This window comes from Stegastes partitus, unplaced genomic scaffold, assembly GCF_000690725.1.
Source record: "Stegastes partitus isolate 25-593 unplaced genomic scaffold, Stegastes_partitus-1.0.2 Scaffold267, whole genome shotgun sequence".
In the NCBI taxonomy this organism is placed as follows: domain Eukaryota; kingdom Metazoa; phylum Chordata; class Actinopteri; family Pomacentridae; genus Stegastes; species Stegastes partitus.
This window is the reverse complement of record NW_007577998.1, coordinates 6,803-27,303: the sequence shown is the minus strand read 5'-3', so window position 1 is coordinate 27,303 and position 20,501 is coordinate 6,803. Positions and strand designations below refer to the sequence as shown.

General features: G+C 42.2%; 1 protein-coding gene across 1 annotated transcript; it reads right to left on the bottom strand.

The window, feature by feature from the left end:
- Positions 1–2,827: 2,827 nt before the first annotated feature.
- Positions 2,828–19,828, bottom strand: LOC103357668 (gamma-adducin-like). Its single transcript, XM_008282324.1, has 15 exons — positions 19,713–19,828; positions 18,692–18,897; positions 15,563–15,707; positions 14,731–14,882; positions 14,086–14,166; positions 12,318–12,467; positions 11,862–12,005; positions 10,715–10,813; positions 9,928–10,101; positions 8,086–8,346; positions 7,774–7,890; positions 7,034–7,123; positions 6,025–6,148; positions 4,731–4,826; positions 2,828–4,590 (listed from the first exon to the last, which is right to left on the bottom strand). Exons 2-15 carry the CDS (start codon positions 18,890–18,892, stop codon positions 4,340–4,342), a joined length of 2,085 nt encoding a protein of 694 aa, XP_008280546.1. The 5' UTR covers positions 18,893–18,897; positions 19,713–19,828; the 3' UTR covers positions 2,828–4,339.
- Between the last annotated feature and the right edge of the window lie 673 nt (positions 19,829–20,501).

Here is a 20,501-nt window from a genome sequence, read left to right as displayed (position 1 = left end):
AACTAGGCTGGATGGAATTGCAGTCCTTAGCCTCAGCCACTTGCCCTACTTGGTGGATAATCCCTCCCACTAACGCATGCACATTGCATTCATTGTCAACTGTGCCATAATAAATCCTCATTATCAATACTGCAGGAGAGTAACAAATAACACACTTCTGGCCGGTGACATTCAGGAATAATGCCTGCTTTCATTTGCAATAAAGCTGCTTTATTTCACTTGACGTAAATTAAATAATTGTGACTAATTCCCTTGCCTTTCAAGTGCACGCTGCTGTTTCTAAATGCATGTGAGTAGGCTTTAAAAGTGGAATAAATAAAAAAAAACATTTAAGATCACATGGTAGCAGACAGTATCAGGTCTGATCAATAGTTCAACCTGGATCTCGGGCTGCTGCTGCCAGGTTTGGTTATAAATATGTAATCACTTGGGGCTTTTGTGTCGCTAAAGGGCCCCACATGGTAATACTTTAATGTTGGAAGCGTATATTATTCCCATGCTTTTATTTATCATCTGTAATTAACATCTGCTTATGTTTGTGCACAAGTTGGCAGAACAGCTCAGAGAGATGCTCCTTCTCATCATTTCCACAGAAGCATAAATATGCATATGTGAGATTTGAAAGCCCCTTTAATGCACAACAAAATGCTGCACTCAGGTGTCCGACATGGTCATTTGAGGTGATTTGCTTGCTCCCCCGCTGTATCCCAAATTAAGGAAGGAGTGGGGGTGGAGACTCCCCTGGGTGTTAATCCAATAGATTCATGTGATTTTAGTGGCAGTTTGTCATTATTTGCATTAATAATCCCATTGTTGTCCCCCAAGCTCTGTCTTCTTTGAAATCTCTCGTCATCACCTCGGCCCCCTCTGGGTGTGCTTTCCCTCCTCTAAAACAATATAAACTCAAACATTGAGAACCAGAAAGTAATAAACTAGTGAAATTATGTTTAATTTCAGGATGTGCACAACCCATCCCTTAGGGGGTGTTTCATTTAAGTGGACACCAGAATTTTCCATGGTACTGAACATGACCTTGCTTTACCAGCTTTTAAAGTCTGCAAAAAAAAAAAAACACCCAAAAAACTAACCTTGAAATTAAATCTTTTTCAAGCTTGATGGTCCACTTCTGTTGTCCCTTTTGAGAGATTAAGAAGTCATTTTCCCCCCACACTGCGAGGGATGGAGGAGAACAGAGGGGAAAGGGACTGCCTTTACGAGGCCAGCCATGCGTGCAGGGTTGTGTTGTGCCTCTGAGACAATGGGTGCAGATGGCTGGCCCGCTGCAGATGTGGCCAGGCCTGTAACGGACGCCTGTGAGAGAGTACACCCTCCCATGGAGTCTATTTCAGCCGCCTGGCGAGGCCTGACACATGCAGACAGCCCTGATCCGGACTCTGAGAAAGAAATGCACAATAAAGTGGCACAAATTCTTAAAAATACAAGTCTATTTGGAAACACAGACGTTGTATGCTTCTCTCCCTGCATGCATTTTCAGGTTATTTAGGGCTTTTCCTACTGGAGCATCTTCCACATATCAAACAGCATCATTAATGTAAACTCAGACATCAACTGCTGCTACCCATGTGCTCAAAAGGACGCATAAAGGGAGCCAGACGTGCACGGAGAGTTCAGTGGGGGGATGGAAACTGACAGCATTTCACCGGGAAAAGGCTCATCTGTGCTGTGAGGCTCGTGTGCAGAACTGAGTGACTGTGCATGCTGCACACTGATAGCGGCAGCGTGGAAAGCTGACCCGCTGTAGGTTGGTGTAGAATGTGACCCCAACTGGAGTAATCTGAAAAGCCTGAGGATTACACCAGTGGCTCGGCTGTCACAGAGGAGGCAAAGTCACACGGTGCCGGAGTGTGTATGAGTTTTTTAAAGGAATGTGCCCAACATCCCGCTCTGGTGTCACACATCAGGGGGTGTAAGACATTTTAGGCACTGGTGAAAGAGAAAATAAATCTTTTTCTTTCTTTTCTTTTTTTTTTATCTAGGTCTATCTGTTTAGCTATCTGTGTATTTATCTATCTCTGCATCCAGCATTGCACATACTGGTTCAGATGATGCTCTGAGACATGCATTGTGCAGCAAAGTCTCCTGTTGTTTTAAACAATAGCTGCCCTTTGGCCTGAGGTCACAGCCGGACACTCCAGACGTGTGTCACCTGCCCTGTCCTCTTCTTATCACCATCAGGCCATGGAGGAGCTCAGCGCTAAGCTTTGCCATTATTCATTCTTAATAACTGCCAATCGTTTTCATTAACGTAATGCTTATAAGCAAGCCGTGGTTTAAAATGGCTTTCTTTTTCTTCTTAATTTAGTCATTTTTATGTACAATTAAATGCACCACCTTCTTTTTTTTTTTTTTAACTCACCCTCCTCTCCATATGCCACCTCACAGGCGAGGTGTGTGTGTGTGGTTTGGGGGTGGTGTAGGTACAGATCCTGTCACTCCCCCAACAGGAACACCTGTTGGAGACACCAAATCCCCTCTTTGTCTCCGCAGCCCCCTCTCAGTGAATTTCCATGACAACGCCCATTCATATCATGGCTGAAGACTGATTATACAGCTTCGCACGGTCAATTATCAGTGAACAGAGTGCATTGTTTTAGGGGGACGCTGCGTTTTTTTTTTATTCCAAAAAAAACGGAGGGTGTGCAAGGAGTTTTCAAGAAAGCTTTTTTTCATACTGGGGGTGTTGTTTTGTCTGGGAGGAATGGATGTAATTAGCTGGAGAGTGGCCTGTGAAATAAATGCATTTAACATTTTCTTCCCTCACGTATGAAATATCTTTCAGCTAACAAGCAAGACGGCAACAGAGCAGTTACGGAAACATATCCCAGCTTTTATTACGTCAGGTAGAAGGCAGTTTTAAAGGGCTGACTTTGAAGCAAGGTGACAGTAATGTAAAGCACCATGGGGGGAAAAAAAATTAAAAATTAAAAAAATCTAGGCGATACAAATAGCAATGTAAACAACAGAGGAAAACACAAGCACTAGGCACACAAATTACATAACCTGTAAACACAAAGGCGCTGTGCATGTTCAGTAAATAAGTCGGGTATAAAACATTATGATAAAAGACGTGTTAAAATGTCGTTATTAGATTGTACTGTCACATTTCTATCGTTTAACATTTGGTTTAGGCGTAACAAAAGAAGCTTCACAAAAACTATTTACAAAGGCAAAGAGTTCACTCCCTTTGGGCTGAAACAAATCATTCACATTGTTGACTGGGATGTAAATATATGGTCCTATAATAAACTTTATATCTAACAGTGGCTACAAAGAAAAGCTTTCCACAGCATATTGCCATCGAACCGACTATCGGAACAAAATTAGTCAAAAAAAAACAAAACAGCCATTCGACTTTCTTTGATTCAGACCTGGCACTTTCATTGTCAACGTCCAAAGAAGTGGTGATTATCTGTCAATTCTGTTATAAAAAAAACAACTCAAAAATCAAACTTTGTCACTCATAAACAATATCCAACAACTTAGCTGAGCTCTCTCTGTTAGTCACAGTCGATTCCTTGTCACAAGTACAATAAAGCAGCAACCATGGGAACAGCATCGCATACAACATGAATTATTACTGTATTATCCATCACAGCATGTTTAGTGTAAGAGTTAGTATGTAAATAAGTAAGAACTATCAAATCATTTATGTAATAACTATCAAACACTAGATTGTAATACCTATAATATAAACCAACATATATTATTACAAGATAACTATGATTATATTCAGATACAAATCGTACTTCTTATAAGGCTAAACATCTTATAATCTTAATAATCTCCAGCCACTGTTACACTACTGGTATGACTTAAATGTTTAAAATTGTTAAACATATTTCTTAGCTGTCAGAATACATTCAACGATGTGCAAAAAGAAAAAAAAACTAACCGGTCCAATCTGATGTATTCTCGAGCTTTAAATCCTTGTTTCACCTATTTTTAAACCCCAATAAAAATATGGGTAACAACCACTAAAAATGCAGCTTTGCATTCACTTTTGATTTGATTTCACTTTGCTGAGCCCTCAGTGATCAATCACCAATCCTCAAAGGAAAAGGAAAAAAAAACAAAAAAAACTTCCATATTACCATCTGCTGGCACATCTTGGAAAAACGCTCACATAGAATAATAGCTGTGAATGAGGGGAATTTGCTGGATGTGCAACAACAACACTGTTCCTGGGAGACTCTCTGATTAAATGGTTCAGTCATCTCTCTCTTATTTCACTTCCCTTCAACAAACTGAAAATTAGGAAGGCAATTCAAATGTTTCTTTTTCTTGCAAAAACACTTATTGCTTTTGGAGTTAAACACTCTCACGCTTCCGTCTTTTCTTTCTCCTCCTTCTTTTTCTTGCTCTTTTTCAAGAACGATGGCGTACGGAACTTCTTTTTCTTCTTCTTGGGGGACTTGGTTTGGCTCTCCGGGGTCTGAGCCTCCCCCGTCTTCTCCTTCGTTGTTATGGAGATTTCCACCGTTTCTGAAGTGCTCAGGCTCAGCTTGGATACCTCGATGCTCAGATCCTCCTCCATCTCTGCCAAGTGGTCTTTCCCGTTGGGTATTGTGTCTGTCAACAGATGAAACCAAGTCAGCGAGGAGGGATGCGCATGAGGAGAGGCTGCGATAATGACTCAAACTATCAATTTAATCTGAGATATTTTCTGGGCCTTTTACACAAATTGAAATACCCGCTCATTAGCTGATTACCTTGTTTAGCCGGGGTCATTATGGGAGAGAGGGAGAGGGAGATGGTGGAGCCATCAAATGTGGTCATCTCATCTGCATCAGTGGCGTCGTCGTCTTCTGTAATAAGATTAAAGTCACAGAGGTCGGTCATGCGTCAAAGCTGCACGAGAGGGAGGCAACAAGTGTTTACAGCCATATTAGCAGCTACGTGAGGCGCTGCTTTGGTAAAGTGGTGCTTTGAGCTAAATGCTGGCATCACGAGGACGTTATATCGACAGCAGATAAAATGTTCAGCATCTCATTCAGCATGTTAACATGTCCTAATGCCAACAGAATTAGTTTTGCAGGCATTTCATCGTAAAACAAATTAAAATCTTGACCTGAGGATGGCGCTCCATAAACAGATAACACAGGTTCAAATGTCTCAAGAGGGCTCATGTCTGCATCAAATCTCAAACGAATCCATTATTTACAGCAAACATTTTGACCTGTCACAGCAGGAAGGCACAGGTGTATTAAAAAAGGCTGCATCATTTTGTGCTCGTAGCTTCCTGGGACACTTATCGAAGCTGAACATCTTTAATATACCTCCGCTTTCCCCATTGTGACAAGTGAAGCTACACAATAGGATCTATTGTTGCAGAGGCGTTTCATGCACAAATAGAAAAGGGTCAGGAGATCGCCACATCATTAGGATTCCTCCTCTGGGCGTCGTGGAAATCTGTGCTAATTTTCATGTCACTCTGTTTAATAGTTGCGGTGATGTTTCAGTCCGTACCGAGTCATCCCTACATCCACGCCCTGAGCACAGTAAATACAATAAAAAAACACTTAACGCCGGGCCGCTTTAACAGCTTTGTTACACTTCATTAATCTCGATTATCTGACATGTTCCAAGGCCGACGCACGATTGTAATGGTGAAAAATAAAGGTGCTACTCTGATACGCAGTCACAGAAATGCTTCCCTCCTGCAGACACGTTTTTTCCCCCTTGTCTCCAGTCATAACCAGGACATGAGGAGTTTGACAAGACTGATGTCTTTGCAGCTCATCTCTCACCATCCCTGTGAGCTGACTTCACAGCTCAGAGGAAGAGAGAAACCGTGGGTTGACAGTTTTGTCCTGATGGCATTTTTTGCAGGAAATTTCTTCGTTTCTGTTAATGTAGTTCCAACATTTCCTCCAGGCAAGAACCAAGGACTCTGGCTGGACTAATTAACAGCCTGGACCGAAGGCTAATGACACAGTTTTTGTGTGGCAACAATACGAAAAAAAGACTCAGTTTGACTAATGTATGAGGGATAACGATGAGTACCTTCTTGACCTTGCTGCTTTTTTTCCACCATATCTTTGTATTCCTCCAGCTCCTTCTCCGTGAGTTCATTGAAGGGGTTGGGGGGAAGAGAGCGGGTCTGCTCCTCATCCTCGATGATGAAAGCCTAATAGAGGAAAGAGCATAAACAAATGTTAGAGCAATGCGGTGTAATTGCTCAAATGGAAGACTGATTATTGTTTATGTGTGTCTGTTTACGGCTTCTTTCCGTCCAACGACAGTAGTAATTTCTCAAAATCCTGCGTGCATTTCTCAGAACTGCAGCTCATTTTCTCACGGAGGCATTTGCATTTCTGGTTGGCTTCAGGAATCAAATGTATGCACCGCATTCGCCTCTGAAATCCAAATCAACTAGACTGGTTCCAGAGTTAGCGGGCAGCTGTTTCAAACAACAGAATGTTTTAATTTGTTGTCGACCAAGTTTTAATTAAAAATGACAACGAGTTCGTTAGTATTTTAGTGTCTTATTCATACTAGCTGAAACTTCTTTTCAAATGAGGACCACATTTATACAGGTCATCTGTCTTTTCAATATGAACCAACATTTTGAATGGATGTACAGTTTTGTTTTTAATGTTACTGCACACTGAAGAAAAACACAGCTAACGGCACTTTTTCCTCCAATGCTATATTCTGACATTGAAAAATAAATATAAGCAAACATCCTCATTGATACGAGTCTCTGTTTTGTCTTGAAGCAAAAAAGAAAAAAAGTGATTCCTTTTCATCCAGCAGCCTTGTTTTAAGACTAAAAAGATGTGTCACTTACTGTCAGTTGCAATTAAAGTTTTTCAGTTTTTGCCACAAGGTGAATGCTTTGATTGAGTGACGGCCTCGTTCCAGACAATGCGTTGCCGTGGTGATGGCTCCTCATATTTTTAAAACTGCGGCAGTGTTTCGGACACAGTATTTAAGCGAATGAGATAAACCGCGAAACACGCGTGGCGGATCATGAGGTGGTACTGCGACACTCTTGAGGAATGACACTCACCGGTCCTGGTATGGTGTCCACAACGATGCCTGCTAGTAACTGAGACTTTGGTCCTGGAGTCATCTGGTCGCCTCTGTGCTGTTCTTTTATCTGAACAAATGCATTGAACAGAAAAAAACAATAAGCCAAGAATTTGTAGCATTACAGTCCATATTTTAACACACCTGTCTACTGAGACGCAGTGAGAGAAACACTGAACAAACGACAGAATAGCAGATTTCTGTATGGAACACAGTTACCAGTAGACCTGCAATGGTTAATTTATTAATAGTTTAGTGAAATAAAATTAACTGCCAGTGTTAATTTCTTAATTTTTTTGCCATTTCATTGATAAACATCCGCCAGTTCCAGCCTCCAAAGTGTGAAGATTTAAAGCTTTTCTTTCTCATATATCTCAGTCAACTGAATATTTGGGATGTTTGGATTATTAGTAATAACATCTTGGCATAATGTGCACTTTCCTTGCTTCCTATTATTGTCTCGACAAGAAAAAAAAAGACAAATAAGTGGGAAAATAATCAGTAGAATAATCAGTAATGAAGACAATTATTAGTTGCGGCCCGACGGGTCAGAACATATTGGTTGCTGTGTGGTATAATACCGACAGTGGAGCGGCTGGGTTGTGATATTATATGTCTGATGAGATAAAAGTCAAGCTGGATAGAGAAAATAAAGAGTCTTTTTTGACCAGGCTTGTAACATGTCATGTTGTGGGAAAAAGTGCTGCTTTCTCAACTGACCCGATTCCTCTTATCCAACACCTCAGTGGGATCAGTGTTGAGTGGAACAAACTGGTTGGGGTCTTCGATCCTTATCGGGGTGCCGACGCTGTTCCCCGGCTCCGAGGACTTCATCCACTGAGAGAATTAAAAAGACAGATAGCAACAAAAAAATTTAAACCATGTGCATTTTTTAAACCTGCCACAAGGGGGCAGACTAATACAGAGGAACGGCAGCTCCCGAGTTCAGTGGAGAAAAGCCAAAGCAGAGAGAGAGAGAGAGAATCAGCTCATGCAATTCCTAGTTACACTTTGACATGAAAACCAGCGCACCATGGTTTTGGTCCTGGGGCTGACGTCCCCGCTGGGTGACTGTTCAGGAACATTGACCCTCAAGTAGCTGTTGGGCGAGGTGAGCCACCGGGTCCTTTCCCTCTGCTGTTTCTGCACCATAAACTTGAAGGGGCTGCGCAGACCCAGCTCAGTGTCCTCCGGTGGCACAGCTGACACCGTGGCAGGGATTTCCACGTCATTCTTAGAGCGGGGTTTTTCACGGACAATGGGGTTCCTGTAAGAGTAGCCCGTCCTGTATCCCTGGCAGGTCACACGGAGAAGAAACGTTATCAGAACATCCTCACCGAACAGTACTCCTCTGTGAGATTCCTCGCACAATGAATTAAAGAAGAAATATTAACTATAAAAGAGCCAGAATTCAAACAACTCACAGGCCACCCAAGATGCACTTGCACAATGCTTTTAAATATTTAAACAACACAGTATATACAAACAGCATTTTTGCAGATGTGCCCAGTTTCAGAGGGAAAAGATAAAACTATGATTTGAAGGAGTAGGGGTGTGTTGTGTGTTGTTAAGAATACATCAAAGGCCGGGAGAGACAGCTACTGATGGGAACTTGCAGTATGTGCAAAGTGTAGTCTAAAGCCGGCAGTACAACACTAAAAAAAATCAAAACTGGCGTTTCTGCACAGGCGGTATGACAAGTTTGCCACCACAAAAAGAAGCTCTGAGTCGGGCTTTGAGCACCACAGTGTGAGCAAGATATTGTTTTTTTTTTAGAGATTTGCTCAGTGAAACCTAAAGCACAGTTTCCAAATGGTTTAAATGTCACTGAAACACTGCAAATATATGACATACAGAAAAAAAACACACCAGTTGAAGGATTTCTGCACAGACCTTTAGTTTATTACTGTGACTACTGGTTGCATTTACCGTGTAAAAGATTTACTATAATGAATGGATAGATGGAGACACTTATGAAATGCCTCATTCACACACCTTCTCTGTTTCTTCTTCCCATCTGCTTGTTCGGTTTGGAGAAGCAACAAACCCTGTCCTTTGATCATTTTTGTGGCTTTTAAACTCTCCGAGCCGAGCTCCAAATCAACCTCCTCCCCCTACTGTGTTATTAGCTGTGACCTTTATTACAGCCGGGGCCTCTTGTTGTCTTTGTTTTGGTATCTTTTCCGACGTCGCCACAACTATCAAACTCCACCTTCTGTCACGGAAGGTCAAACCTCCACTTACAGCGACTCTCGTACTGGCATTTGCCCCCCCCCGTGGCATACTCGACAGTCTTGGAGAAAATGCCAAATCCTATTTCCAAATTGAGCGCGCGAGGGTCCTTACACCACAATTACTTTGCGGTCTGTGTGGCTGTAACTGCCCACAGCGTGCCTCACCATCTGGAGGCTATGATTGAGAGGGCGGGTGAGCTAAGATCACACAGAGCTAACACAGCTGCAGCCTCCTCCAGCCGGAGTTGTTAGCGAGCAGCACACTCGAACAGACAGTCTGACATCTTCGGCGTCTGCATGAGCGTGCGAGCGTCTGGCCATTAGTGGCGCGGGGTCAGAAACGCTGCACGGAAATCTTAAGGATCTAACGAGGCCAGTGGACGAGGCTGTTAGCCACAAAAAAAAAAGAGATCGCGATCCTTTATGTGTTCTCACAACAATTACAAAAAGTATTGTGGTGAAAGAAAGTTCAAATAAAGACAACTATCATAAAACAATATGATTCAATCGTTTTCAGATTAGATTAACCAAAACGCACATGTAGTTTCTTTGTGTTCTAATCAGACACTTCCCGAGGAAGCGCCCGAGACAGGAAACTCGGAGCATCATGGGTACAAGACACGGGGCAGAGTTCACTCACCAGGTTGTCCAGCATCCTCATAAGGGACTCGAACTCGGCCTCGCCCACTTTCCACTTGACCTCATTGTCCATCACCACCCCGGCAGCGGCGACTCCCTGGGTCAGGGGTTTAAACTTCTCCCTGTCCAGCAGCACGAGGTGGTCCACGCCGCCTACGCACCTCAAAGCATTCACCTAAACAACGATTATAAAACCAGTTTGTTAACACATATTTACTTTGAGCTACAAGTCAAATTATTATTCTGTGCAAAGTCCACAAACGTATTCATCTACAGAGAGCAGCAGGTTTTCTTTTTTTAAATTTCAAACCAGTTAACTTCACAGACAATGCATTTATATATGAAGGCAGCTGTAAATGTGTCCAAAATAAAAGAAGAAACGCCGAGACACTACAGCACGATAAAAAACACACCCTAACTGCCTCTCAGACGCAAAGCAGCAAGAGTGTTTCAGAAACACTGCAGGGCTCCTCCACCTGACTGTGAACACAGATCTCTCGCACATATTTGACTTGCTCAAACATACTGTACGCTAGAATTCAGCTTTGCTTCCATTTCAGTCACGGCTTTGTTTTGCAGTCTGACTCATTTGTTAACAAACGAAATACATCTCCGAATGATGAAAAACCGTCTGGCTGACTCATGCACATAAAGCTACCTTACAAAGTGTCAAGAGTGTCTAAAGGCCACACTCAAGTTTACAAATTGCTTTGACCCGAGCGGTGCAATTACGCTTCATTACCGAGCAGAGGTAGGATCAAGAATGCAAATGGAGCTCTTTTGGTTACCTGGATTTCGCAGGCTTGCTGTGAGTGGTACACGTAGTGAAAAGCTTCTTCTACTGTTTCTCCCAAAGCCAGCAGGCCGTGATTCCTCAGGATCATCACCTGGAAAACAGACACGACGCTTCAGCTGCCCGACGGCTCGTCATGATCACTTCTATAGACCGAACAGATCCAGTTGAGCTACTGCGCATTAGCATATCCTGACACAGTAAAGTGCATTAATTAATTCATGCATACATTATTTACCAAATGCTCCCTTGTCAACTCGACATGACAGCAAAAATACTTCATAATACAAAAAAATGTACTGTTTATTGTTCTCTTCTGGTAATATGGGGATGTGAAAACTTAAAATACAAACAACTAAGATGAAAATATGAGTATTAAGAGCTGAACTGTGGGTGTCAACAAGTGACAGACCCTTCTCTTTCTCATGTATGCAAATAATTAAAGGTGTAGTTCAACTTATTCCTGCTGCAGTGGAATCATCTCTGTCAGATAAATATCAGGATGCAGCAACCAGACAACTACGCAGTAACAAAATGTGACTAATAGCACCTTTAAAGCTCTCTAAGTAAAACGTTATTTCACTTTTATTTCATTTGTGCACCAAGCGAAGAAAAAAAAAAGTAGTTTCACAGAGGGTTATGTGGCGTACTATTTATCGACCTGGAGCGGTGATATCTTGGAGTTTCCGCTGGTTGCCTGGCAATCTCACAGCGATGATAAGACCTCAGAAAGTTTATATTCGGCACAAAAATAGTCCAGCACATAGCTTTTTTTGAGAAAGCCAGATGAGCTGTTGTACACTTTATGCTGAGCCAACTGTCTTGTGGCAATAACTGCACATTTAGTTAACAGATATTGATCTTCTAAGGCTATTTCCCAAAATGCTACTATTTTGTGTTTCTAATATTCTGGTCTAAAGGGTTAAAAAATTCAGAGGCGTAATCGCAATCACAGATAAAACAGATAGATTGTGGCGCACTGTCTTTCTACATTTTCACTGTATGCTCATGTATTTATACATTTCAGTCACTAACCAACAGGTACAAATTGCACAAGTGAATACAGTATAATATAATCAGGCCGCTCCGTCCCATGTGAAAGTGACTCTTGCCACTAATGGAGTGCCTTGATTTGACAGTACCTTGGCAGTCGGGCCCAGAGCTTTCTGAAACTCCACCTTCTCCTCTTTATTATCCAGGCTGCCATGGTAACCAAAGCAGCTCACGTCTCCCAGAAGCAAAGCCTCCTGGGAAATGGGCAGGATTCCACATTTCATCGAGGACACCTGTTAGCACGGGATAACAGCAAACCGAGACTGTGACGCACCGACATCTAAATAGGGGCACATTTTTTTCGCTATCGGGCACAAATAAAACTTTACGCAGCAATGTTCATCATGTGCTGTGCATTTTACAGCCCGGCTTCAAAGGAAATGGTAAAAAAGCATTACAGGGTGTCTGCATCTAAAATAAGCAGGCGTGCGGGGGGCTCTCTTTAATTCAGCCTCCTTCCTCTGGTGCAAAATAAGCGTTTAGCAGCAGCTTTTATGCTTTAATTAAAATGGAGCTCATTTAATATTTGCCTGGAGCGTACTTACAGCTGCTGTAGCCGCGGTATGTATATGGATGATGCATCGCACATCAGGGCGCATTAAGTAAATGGCAGCGTGAGGAGCGAATCCAAAGTGGTCGATGCCCAGATCTGTAGAACCCTGGTCCACAACCTCACCAACTATGTTTACTTTCACCTGCATCCGACAGAAAGAAAGAAACAGCAGAGTTAGAGTGGTGATGGAAGCCAGCTGGCGGTCCAGATTGCTAGCAGCAGTTGTCACAGTAAAAGAGTAGCAGTTTAAAAGAATGACAAAGTTTGTACAGAAAAATGTTATATGACTAAACTTATCGGTAACTGCAGCACGACTGAAACATTACAAGAAGTTATTCACTGCACATACATATTGTGTGTATTTTTACAGCATACCAAAGAGGTTAAATATATTTAACCCAATGCGAAGTCAATTATTTTTAATATTTCGTAATTTGCGATATTAGATAGCTCACTACCTTCGTCCTCACTGACTTCTGCAGGCGTGCCACCCACATATGTGTGTACATACATGTGCAACCCACACTAGAGTTGAGTAATTCGAGGAGAACAATTTTTCTGACAGACAGGATTTGATTTGCGGCATAAGTTTCGCTGCAATATTCACCATGAAATAGATTTAAAGCATGTGATGAAGCACTACCACATAAGATACCACCAAAAAGCGTGACTGTTCCGACCCTCACATAAATTGTAAAACCATTGACAGCTTAAACCCAGGGTCAGATGTGCTGCATATGCATGTGCGCATGTCCTAAATTGAAGTCTTGCAATTTGCTAATTGCCCTGTTTAAACTTGCAATTTTAATGTGACTGTTCAGCTGTTATGCAAACATTAAAAATCTGCACCCGAGGGCTACTAGTATTCACACACTCTGCAAAGTACCTCCAAGGCAGAATTACTTCACAGCGTGCCTCCTGTATACATTTCAACTTATATTGAATGTCTGTAAATTATACAGATTTTCCCCCCATTTAAATTGCTTACGGACATACGGATTAAAATTGTATGGGTGATAAAAAAAAATCTACATATTTGTTGTAAAAGTTCAATCAGGTATTCTGCCAACAGCACAATGTGTTGTGCTATGAATTCCTAACGCATAACTTCAGATTTTCCATGGATTTTTTTTATTACATGATACAGGTGAATATCCAAAAGTATGTAGTCTGTATTTTATGAACAATTATCTAGCTATAAAGTCATCTTAAATAACCAGCCAATCTAATATATTCTATATTCACTTGACTCCACTGGTTTACATTTCAGGGCTGCTTGCATTAAATAAAGCAAAGCCAATTGGGATCCAAGCACTTGACAATTTGTCCTTCACTTCTTCGGTAGGACATTCGCTCCACTCCATGAATACTCGCATCAGAAAAGGGAAAGGTTTTAATTACATTGAGTAATTTACCCTAGAAACTAATGATTTCCGAGTACTGCAGCTTATACTATTAGATACATTAGAAGCCTGTCTGTCTGAAACAGGTCTAATGTATGTTTAACACACACACACCTCTTTGCCATCAGGTGTAGCTGACAACAATCCACTGTCACCTACAGATGCCTCAAAACAAGGCACAGAACCGTCGTCCTACACTTACACAACCTGACTAATGTTCACATTGTAGGTTACTCATTCAGCACTAATTGTGATTTCACCCAAAACACTGAAATTGATTTACATTTCCCAACACGTAAAGTACAACTCCGTGACAATGTGTTCTTATTGGTGAACACACACAGCTATTGTGCTTACCAAATTTGCTCCCGTCACCTCGGCGAAAGACAGACCTCGTGGACCGATGAGAACGTGGTCCTGCTCTTTACTGACACGCACCTGCAACAAAATGCAAAACTCACTGTAGCTAGGCAACAATGAAATAAATAATATAATCGCATGGGTAAATTCCAACATTTTCAAACATCCCTGTGTCAGTTTCTTCTTGTCAGGGTCAGAAAACCAGTTAAACGGCACTGCTGCCACGGGAGACCAGATCTCTGCACTTAGAAAGTTATAAGCGGGGTTAGCAGCTGCTCAGAGCACCAAATCAAGGGTACAGGAAACTCTACACCACAGAGGAAAGCTTTCTGTACTCCAAAAAAAATCGGTGTGTGGGTTGATAAAACTTACTTTTTCACAGCTTTGTCTTTGGGGAAAATCTGAGCTTTGTTCACCAAATATTTCATAGTGAACTCTTACTATTGGGAAGCTGTTCATATTCACAGACCTTACATTTCTCAACCATAAATAATATATGGCTTCTGAAAAAGAAGAGGTACACCCCCTTTTAGTCTTCCAGGAGCCTTAAAAAACACATGGAGCTCACATACAGAAACACAAACCTTACGCTGCATACACAAGCAGGTGTGCGCCGGAGCGTGATGGTAAAGGTGTACTCACAGTAATGTAGGAGCTTGTAAAACGAGCCCAGCTGAAGAGGTCAACAAGCCTGTAGAGGCTGGCCAGCCTGCAGCGACTCTGTTTCTCCCCTTTGGCAAAGGAGGGCGACTCCACGCCGTACAAGTCGTTGACTGGAGTCACCATCCCGAAGCCTGTCACAAGACATAACATCATCAGTAAACTGCAATGCACACAAGACATTTATGAGGATGTTTACATGGTTTGTTTCCACTGTGTATAGACTGAAACATCCCGTCTCCACAGCTGAAGATTAAAAAAAAAGGCCTTTCTCAGAATTCCCAACGTGAAACTGGGGTATTTTTGGACTGTGATGCCATATAAGGGCATTTAACGACACAGGACCTAATCTTTTACGGCCATTTTAGCTTTTAAAAGAGCAGGTCTGTCTCAAGAACTTCAAGGCCATTTCCTTCTGTGACAGTTTCCAAACATTTACAGTTGTGACTGTCAAACTTTCGATAATGGATCTTTTTTAGATATAGGGTTGTTGTGTAACCTTCCCAGAAACACAGGATGATTAGGTCAGGATAACATAATGGGCACTGCAATCTGCTCTAATTCATTCCTAAGACTGGTCATGAGAGCTACTTAATAGAAACACTGACAATGAAGGAGGCTGTCAACGATTTCTTGCCTTTTCTGCTTTTTCAGGCTGATTCAGTGTCACAAGAGTCTGAGAATTCACTCTCCGACAATGAAGATATTCAGCTTGCATAATGCACACAGACAGACGATACATGCGGAATGACAATCAGGCCCTAAGGGAGATAGATGGATACACTCACACACAGAAACACACACTGCCACTCACTGATGGGCGAAGTCAGGGGGCCAGCCCCTCCTACGGTGCTGGCCATGACCAGGTCAGCAATCTGTCGGAGCGCCAGAAGACCTGTAGGGGTGTTGCCCTTCGTCAGCTGGTCCTGAATCAGGCCCTCCAGCTCATCTTTAAACACCTGTAAACAAAAAAGACTTTCTCTCAGAGCGAGGAGAAGAGAAGCTCACACAGCCTGGCCTCGATCTCATTCCAACACCTCAGGACGTGTCAGGGAGCACAGCATGCTTCCAGATGCTCCTTATTACAACTGTACACAAATCACGAAGAGCTACTTAAAAAGCTCTTTGTACGCCTGTGAAAAGGGGGTTCATTCGAAGCAGAGGGGTGGGGGGGATGGCATTAAGCCTGACCATCAATTTTTGCATCAACAGTAGCCTGTGAATCTTGAAACAGCACTATTTTCCTGTGAGCTGCAGCTAAGCTCTGGCATTCTGCTTCATCCAAGCACGGTTCCCATGGTGATGAGATGAGTTCCACTTGTTGGGCCTGTTATGCAATCGCAGATGAGTGTGGGCTCGTCTTATTTCCATGCACTTCATTGGCGTGTCTTTATTGCATCTCGCTGTAACCACACTGTGCCGCTCTGTTTATCATCCGTTTGGTTTATATTATGCTTATATAATGTCTACTGTCGTACATATTGGTGTTTCTCTTATTTTGTCCCTCTGTTTTCTGCCAATAAGAGAATGTCATATCTGTCACCACATCGTATTTGTACATATCCACGTGTAACCTCACCATACCTTGTACACTGTCATTATGAGATCTTTACATCATTGTTGTACTTTTGTCATTCTTGTCCTGCTTCTTCTTTAATGCCTCATCTGCCTCCAGCTGCTGTAACATGTAAATTTCCCCGGTGAGGGATCGATAAAGTTTATCTTATCTTAAATAATAGCAGCATCTCTCTGTATAATGCAACAAAGTTCAACAGGACAACAGACTACTTCCCCACGTAAGTCTCTACAACACTTTTAACGACCTTATTAAGGAAGACATTATTGCAGGACGACTGTATCGGACCACAGATCGACCGTTATGTTTTTATCAGGGCTGACGCAGATACCGACTATCGGTAATTAAGGAAGACAAATGACCGATATGTGGAACTGATACACATTAAACGTTTTATATTAACAGCACGCAATAGCAGAAAACTAGTCATTCATAACTAGGCCAACTTTTTAATAAGATTATCATTGCTGAATATATACATTAAATGCTATATATTAACAGCATGTGATGGGAAATCTGGCATCCACAGCTATGTTACTTCATTAATAAGGATTCCTATAACTGAATATGTGCAACACAACTATCCTGTATTATATATTATATATATAATATATTATCTCCTGCAGTTAAATCTGCCGTTCTTCTCTTTTTTTGTTAATCTTTCATTGTTCTATCACTTTAATTGCCCGCTAAGGCCTGAATCTTGATGCATTATTAGCTTCAGGGTAATCTGTGGCTGCCTCCTAGCTTAGCTGCTAGCTATTAGCCTTTGTGGCAATGTCTTGTGCTTCTTGTTCAGTGTTTGCAGGCTGTTAAAGAGACATGTCTGTCAGTCAGAGCCGACTGTTGAAGTAAATATACTTTAGAAAGATGTACTCCAGATAATGTTAGCTCGAGGCTAAGAGGCACAGCAAACCTCTTAGTGGTAGCGTTAGCCAAACGCCGTCAGTGAACTAAGTTGCAGCCACACTGACAAGTGAGTTATTTGGGAATCGTCAGCGTAACACTGGAACTGGCAATGCTTCGGTAAGATTATGGTGTTTACTGCAACTTCAGCAGTATCATCTACCTCATCTTCGAAAAACACAGCTCTGCTTATTCACCAGGTTCTGCAAATTCACCCGTCTGTCTCTGTCTGTAAACACTAGCTTTCAATATTAATTGGCTCAACACTTATGGCGCGTGACCAAGCAGAAAGTGACTACTGACAGGGAAAGATGGCTGCAGCAGAGCCAAAGTAGCACATTTAATGTCATTTTTTGACAGTCATTTACTAGAAATAATGTTACCGATGATTGGAAAACTGTAGCACATCTGTCCGATAATCGATCAGGCCCAAATCCTTATATCTATCTGCCCATATAGGCTTTAGTTAAGGGCACCTCATATACTTGCAAATGAGAGTATAGGTTACAGAATGAAAAGAAGTGCAACAATTAAGACTATTAAGAAACTGGTGTTTACTGCAAGTACCCAGAGCACATGATGATGTCTTTAAAATACCAATTTTGTCCAAATGTCTGTAGATATTCAGTCTAATAATGTTCAAAACAAAGAAAACCCGCAGATATTTACAAGTGAAATAAGCACCATGGCTGAGTGTTTCCACCTTAAAACTGCCGCGTACTGATAACAGTCTGAGAAACATAGAGTCAGACTTTCAGGGATTCAAATAACCAACCAGTATTTCTGACTGATTATTCCAACACTACAATGTGCGATTGTGTGAAGTAGTTTTACAGTGTTTGAGCAAATTCATGGGTGAGCTGGTGTGCTCAGGCTGCAGCGAGTGGAGAAAGAGGGAGAGAATTTGTAGATCAATGATGTAGAGTTACATATAAGTCATTTTAAAAGAGGACGGGACTATTTTCATTGGAAAAACCTCTAAATATGTAACTCTGATGCACGTAGATGATTTGAGGGGTTTAATCAGTAAACAAGGAGGGACTTTAAACCAAATGTTTGTCGTTTTCAGCCGCAGCTACATCACAGATTTTTTGCATTGCGAGTGTTAGAGAAATCGCTTACAATATGAAGGCTAGTCTAGCTTTAAAAATGACTATTGCACTACGTCTGTAATGTAACGCACAGACACGACCGCAGTAGATTTCACTGTAGCCGCAGCTTCGCAATGTTTATAAGCTCGGATAGAAACAACTGTGACAATAATTTGCAGAGGAAAATCATATCTAAACCTACATCTCAGTCCCACGCAGTGTATGAAATAACCTTCACATGAGCGAGAGATAAACATTTTCAGTCAGTCTTGAGTGAAGGCGTCTCTGCTTTCAAAGCGCTGTTTATTACTCATACGCGGTGAAAGCTTGTGTGTAGGAGGGCACTTATGTAGAGCTGCAGGCTACATACTGGACTCTGCAGGATCTGGGTGACCCTCTTCTTCTGCTCCATCATGTTGAAATCCTGCCTCAGGTCCGGCGACATGTTCCTGCTACGGAGGTACTCGGGGTCACTCTCGTCCACCCGGTCGAAGTAACGCTCCTTGGAGTCGTTGCTGGACAGCGACAGGGTCAGGGACCCCACCGTCTGCCTCACGTCCACCAAACTCATGTCCTCTGCAAGAGACGAGAAAATACCTCAGCTTCTCTTCGCTTTGCAGGCTGTCAAGGCAACGGTTGTTGTCACTGCAGAAAAGATACTGTACGGGTGCAATGGTGACTCACGTAATTACAGACATGGAGACAAAAGAGAGGCGAGCATTGTTATATGATTGATGCTGCTTTGCAAGTACAAAGCTGTTCATGTGCAAAAAAAAAAGATGAGGACTTAGTCACAGCTGCTGTGAACATAATGCAGGAATTTTTTATTCTGCAATAAGTACAGTTTAATAACAGAACAATGACTGGGAACATCTCAGCTCTCCGTAAACACTCACAGAGCTCTTTTCTAGCAAATATTACTTCTGAGTGGGTTTTAGCACCAAAGTTCAGTGTCTCATTTTTTTTTCTCTCAACACAGATGGAGGGCATCTCATAAAGAGTGAGATGAAAGCAGCAACAGTTTTCTTCTGCAGAGCCAAAAAAAAAGCCACAAAGCCTGGTCAACAGTAAACAAAGGTAGGCCTCATGTGGAAAGAAGTTAGCACCTCTAGTGCTGCTGTTACCTGGATGTGGGGGTGGAGGGAGATACAGGAGGCACAAGAGAGAAGCACTATTAGGCCTGGAAATGAAATAGCTTCGCCACACTACTAAAACCAACAATCACACTTTGATTCCTCCTTTCTGCGTAGCCTCTCGATGAATCAAATTACAACTTGTGCTGCGTAAAGGAACGCGTAAAGAAGATGCATTAGCCGAAGCTACACATACACGTTTTGCGTAAAACCGAAAAAAAAAGCTCACGCGTAAAACTGTAAGTTGAAAATTTTTACCTGAAACAAAAGTAGTGCCTCCGGGACGGCGTGATGTCGAAATCCTCCAACAGAGGCTCCCAGAAACGTGGATATAAAAAAAAAACCACACGGATGTTACTCCCGATACATTGTGGTGGAGGGAAAAGCGGGGAGAAAAGAGAAAAGCTTGCAAGGGCGCAAAGTTGTGCAGCAGCTACAGTATCCAGACGGAGCAGACTGCCCGCTGCGGGTGAGCAGAGAGTTGAGGAGTGAAGAGTGGCTGCATGGAGGAGGCTGTGGGTGTGTTTGTGTGGGAAAAAGGAAAAGTGACCATGTGACTTCACTTATCCACCCACCAGGCCTTATGTGTTCAGCGGGACAAAAGAAATGGCCACTCAGGAGTGATTCCTCACAACCGCACCGTAGCTCTTCCTGCGTGGGTTTTTTTTTCAGCCACCTTATTTCTGTGGGAGTTTTTTTCTTTTTCTTTTATGGTATCCTTCATATCCCCAGAAGGAACTTGTTACAGAGTTTTCGGGTGAAGAATTCGAGGTAAAGTTTTTTTTTTGTATTAATCTTCTCTCTGTGCGTCTGTAGGTGTGATTCATTAACTCCTGCCACTTCATTTCATAAATAACTCCTCGGTGTTCCCACAGCAGCAGCAGCTCAGTGGAGGTTTTCATCAAAGCTATATGGCCCAGCCATACCCAAACAGAACACATCAAAGCCAGAACAAGTGTCTTCCTCAAAAAGTTTCCCACATTATGGGATGTTTTCTCACGGAAAGCAATGAACCACAGATCCTGCCTCAAAAAATGGAGCTATTTC

Coding starts and splice junctions, on each gene's coding strand:
- LOC103357668 (XM_008282324.1), bottom strand. CDS start 18,892: ATGAGTTTGGTGGACGTGAGGCAGACGGTGGGGTCCCTGACCCTGTCG. Junction 12,006..12,317: donor ATACCGCGGCTACAGCAGCT/GTAAGTACGCTC, acceptor CCGTGCTAACAG/GTGTCCTCGATGAAATGTGG. Junction 7,124..7,773: donor TGTTGGATAAGAGGAATCGG/GTCAGTTGAGAA, acceptor GCATTTGTTCAG/ATAAAAGAACAGCACAGAGG.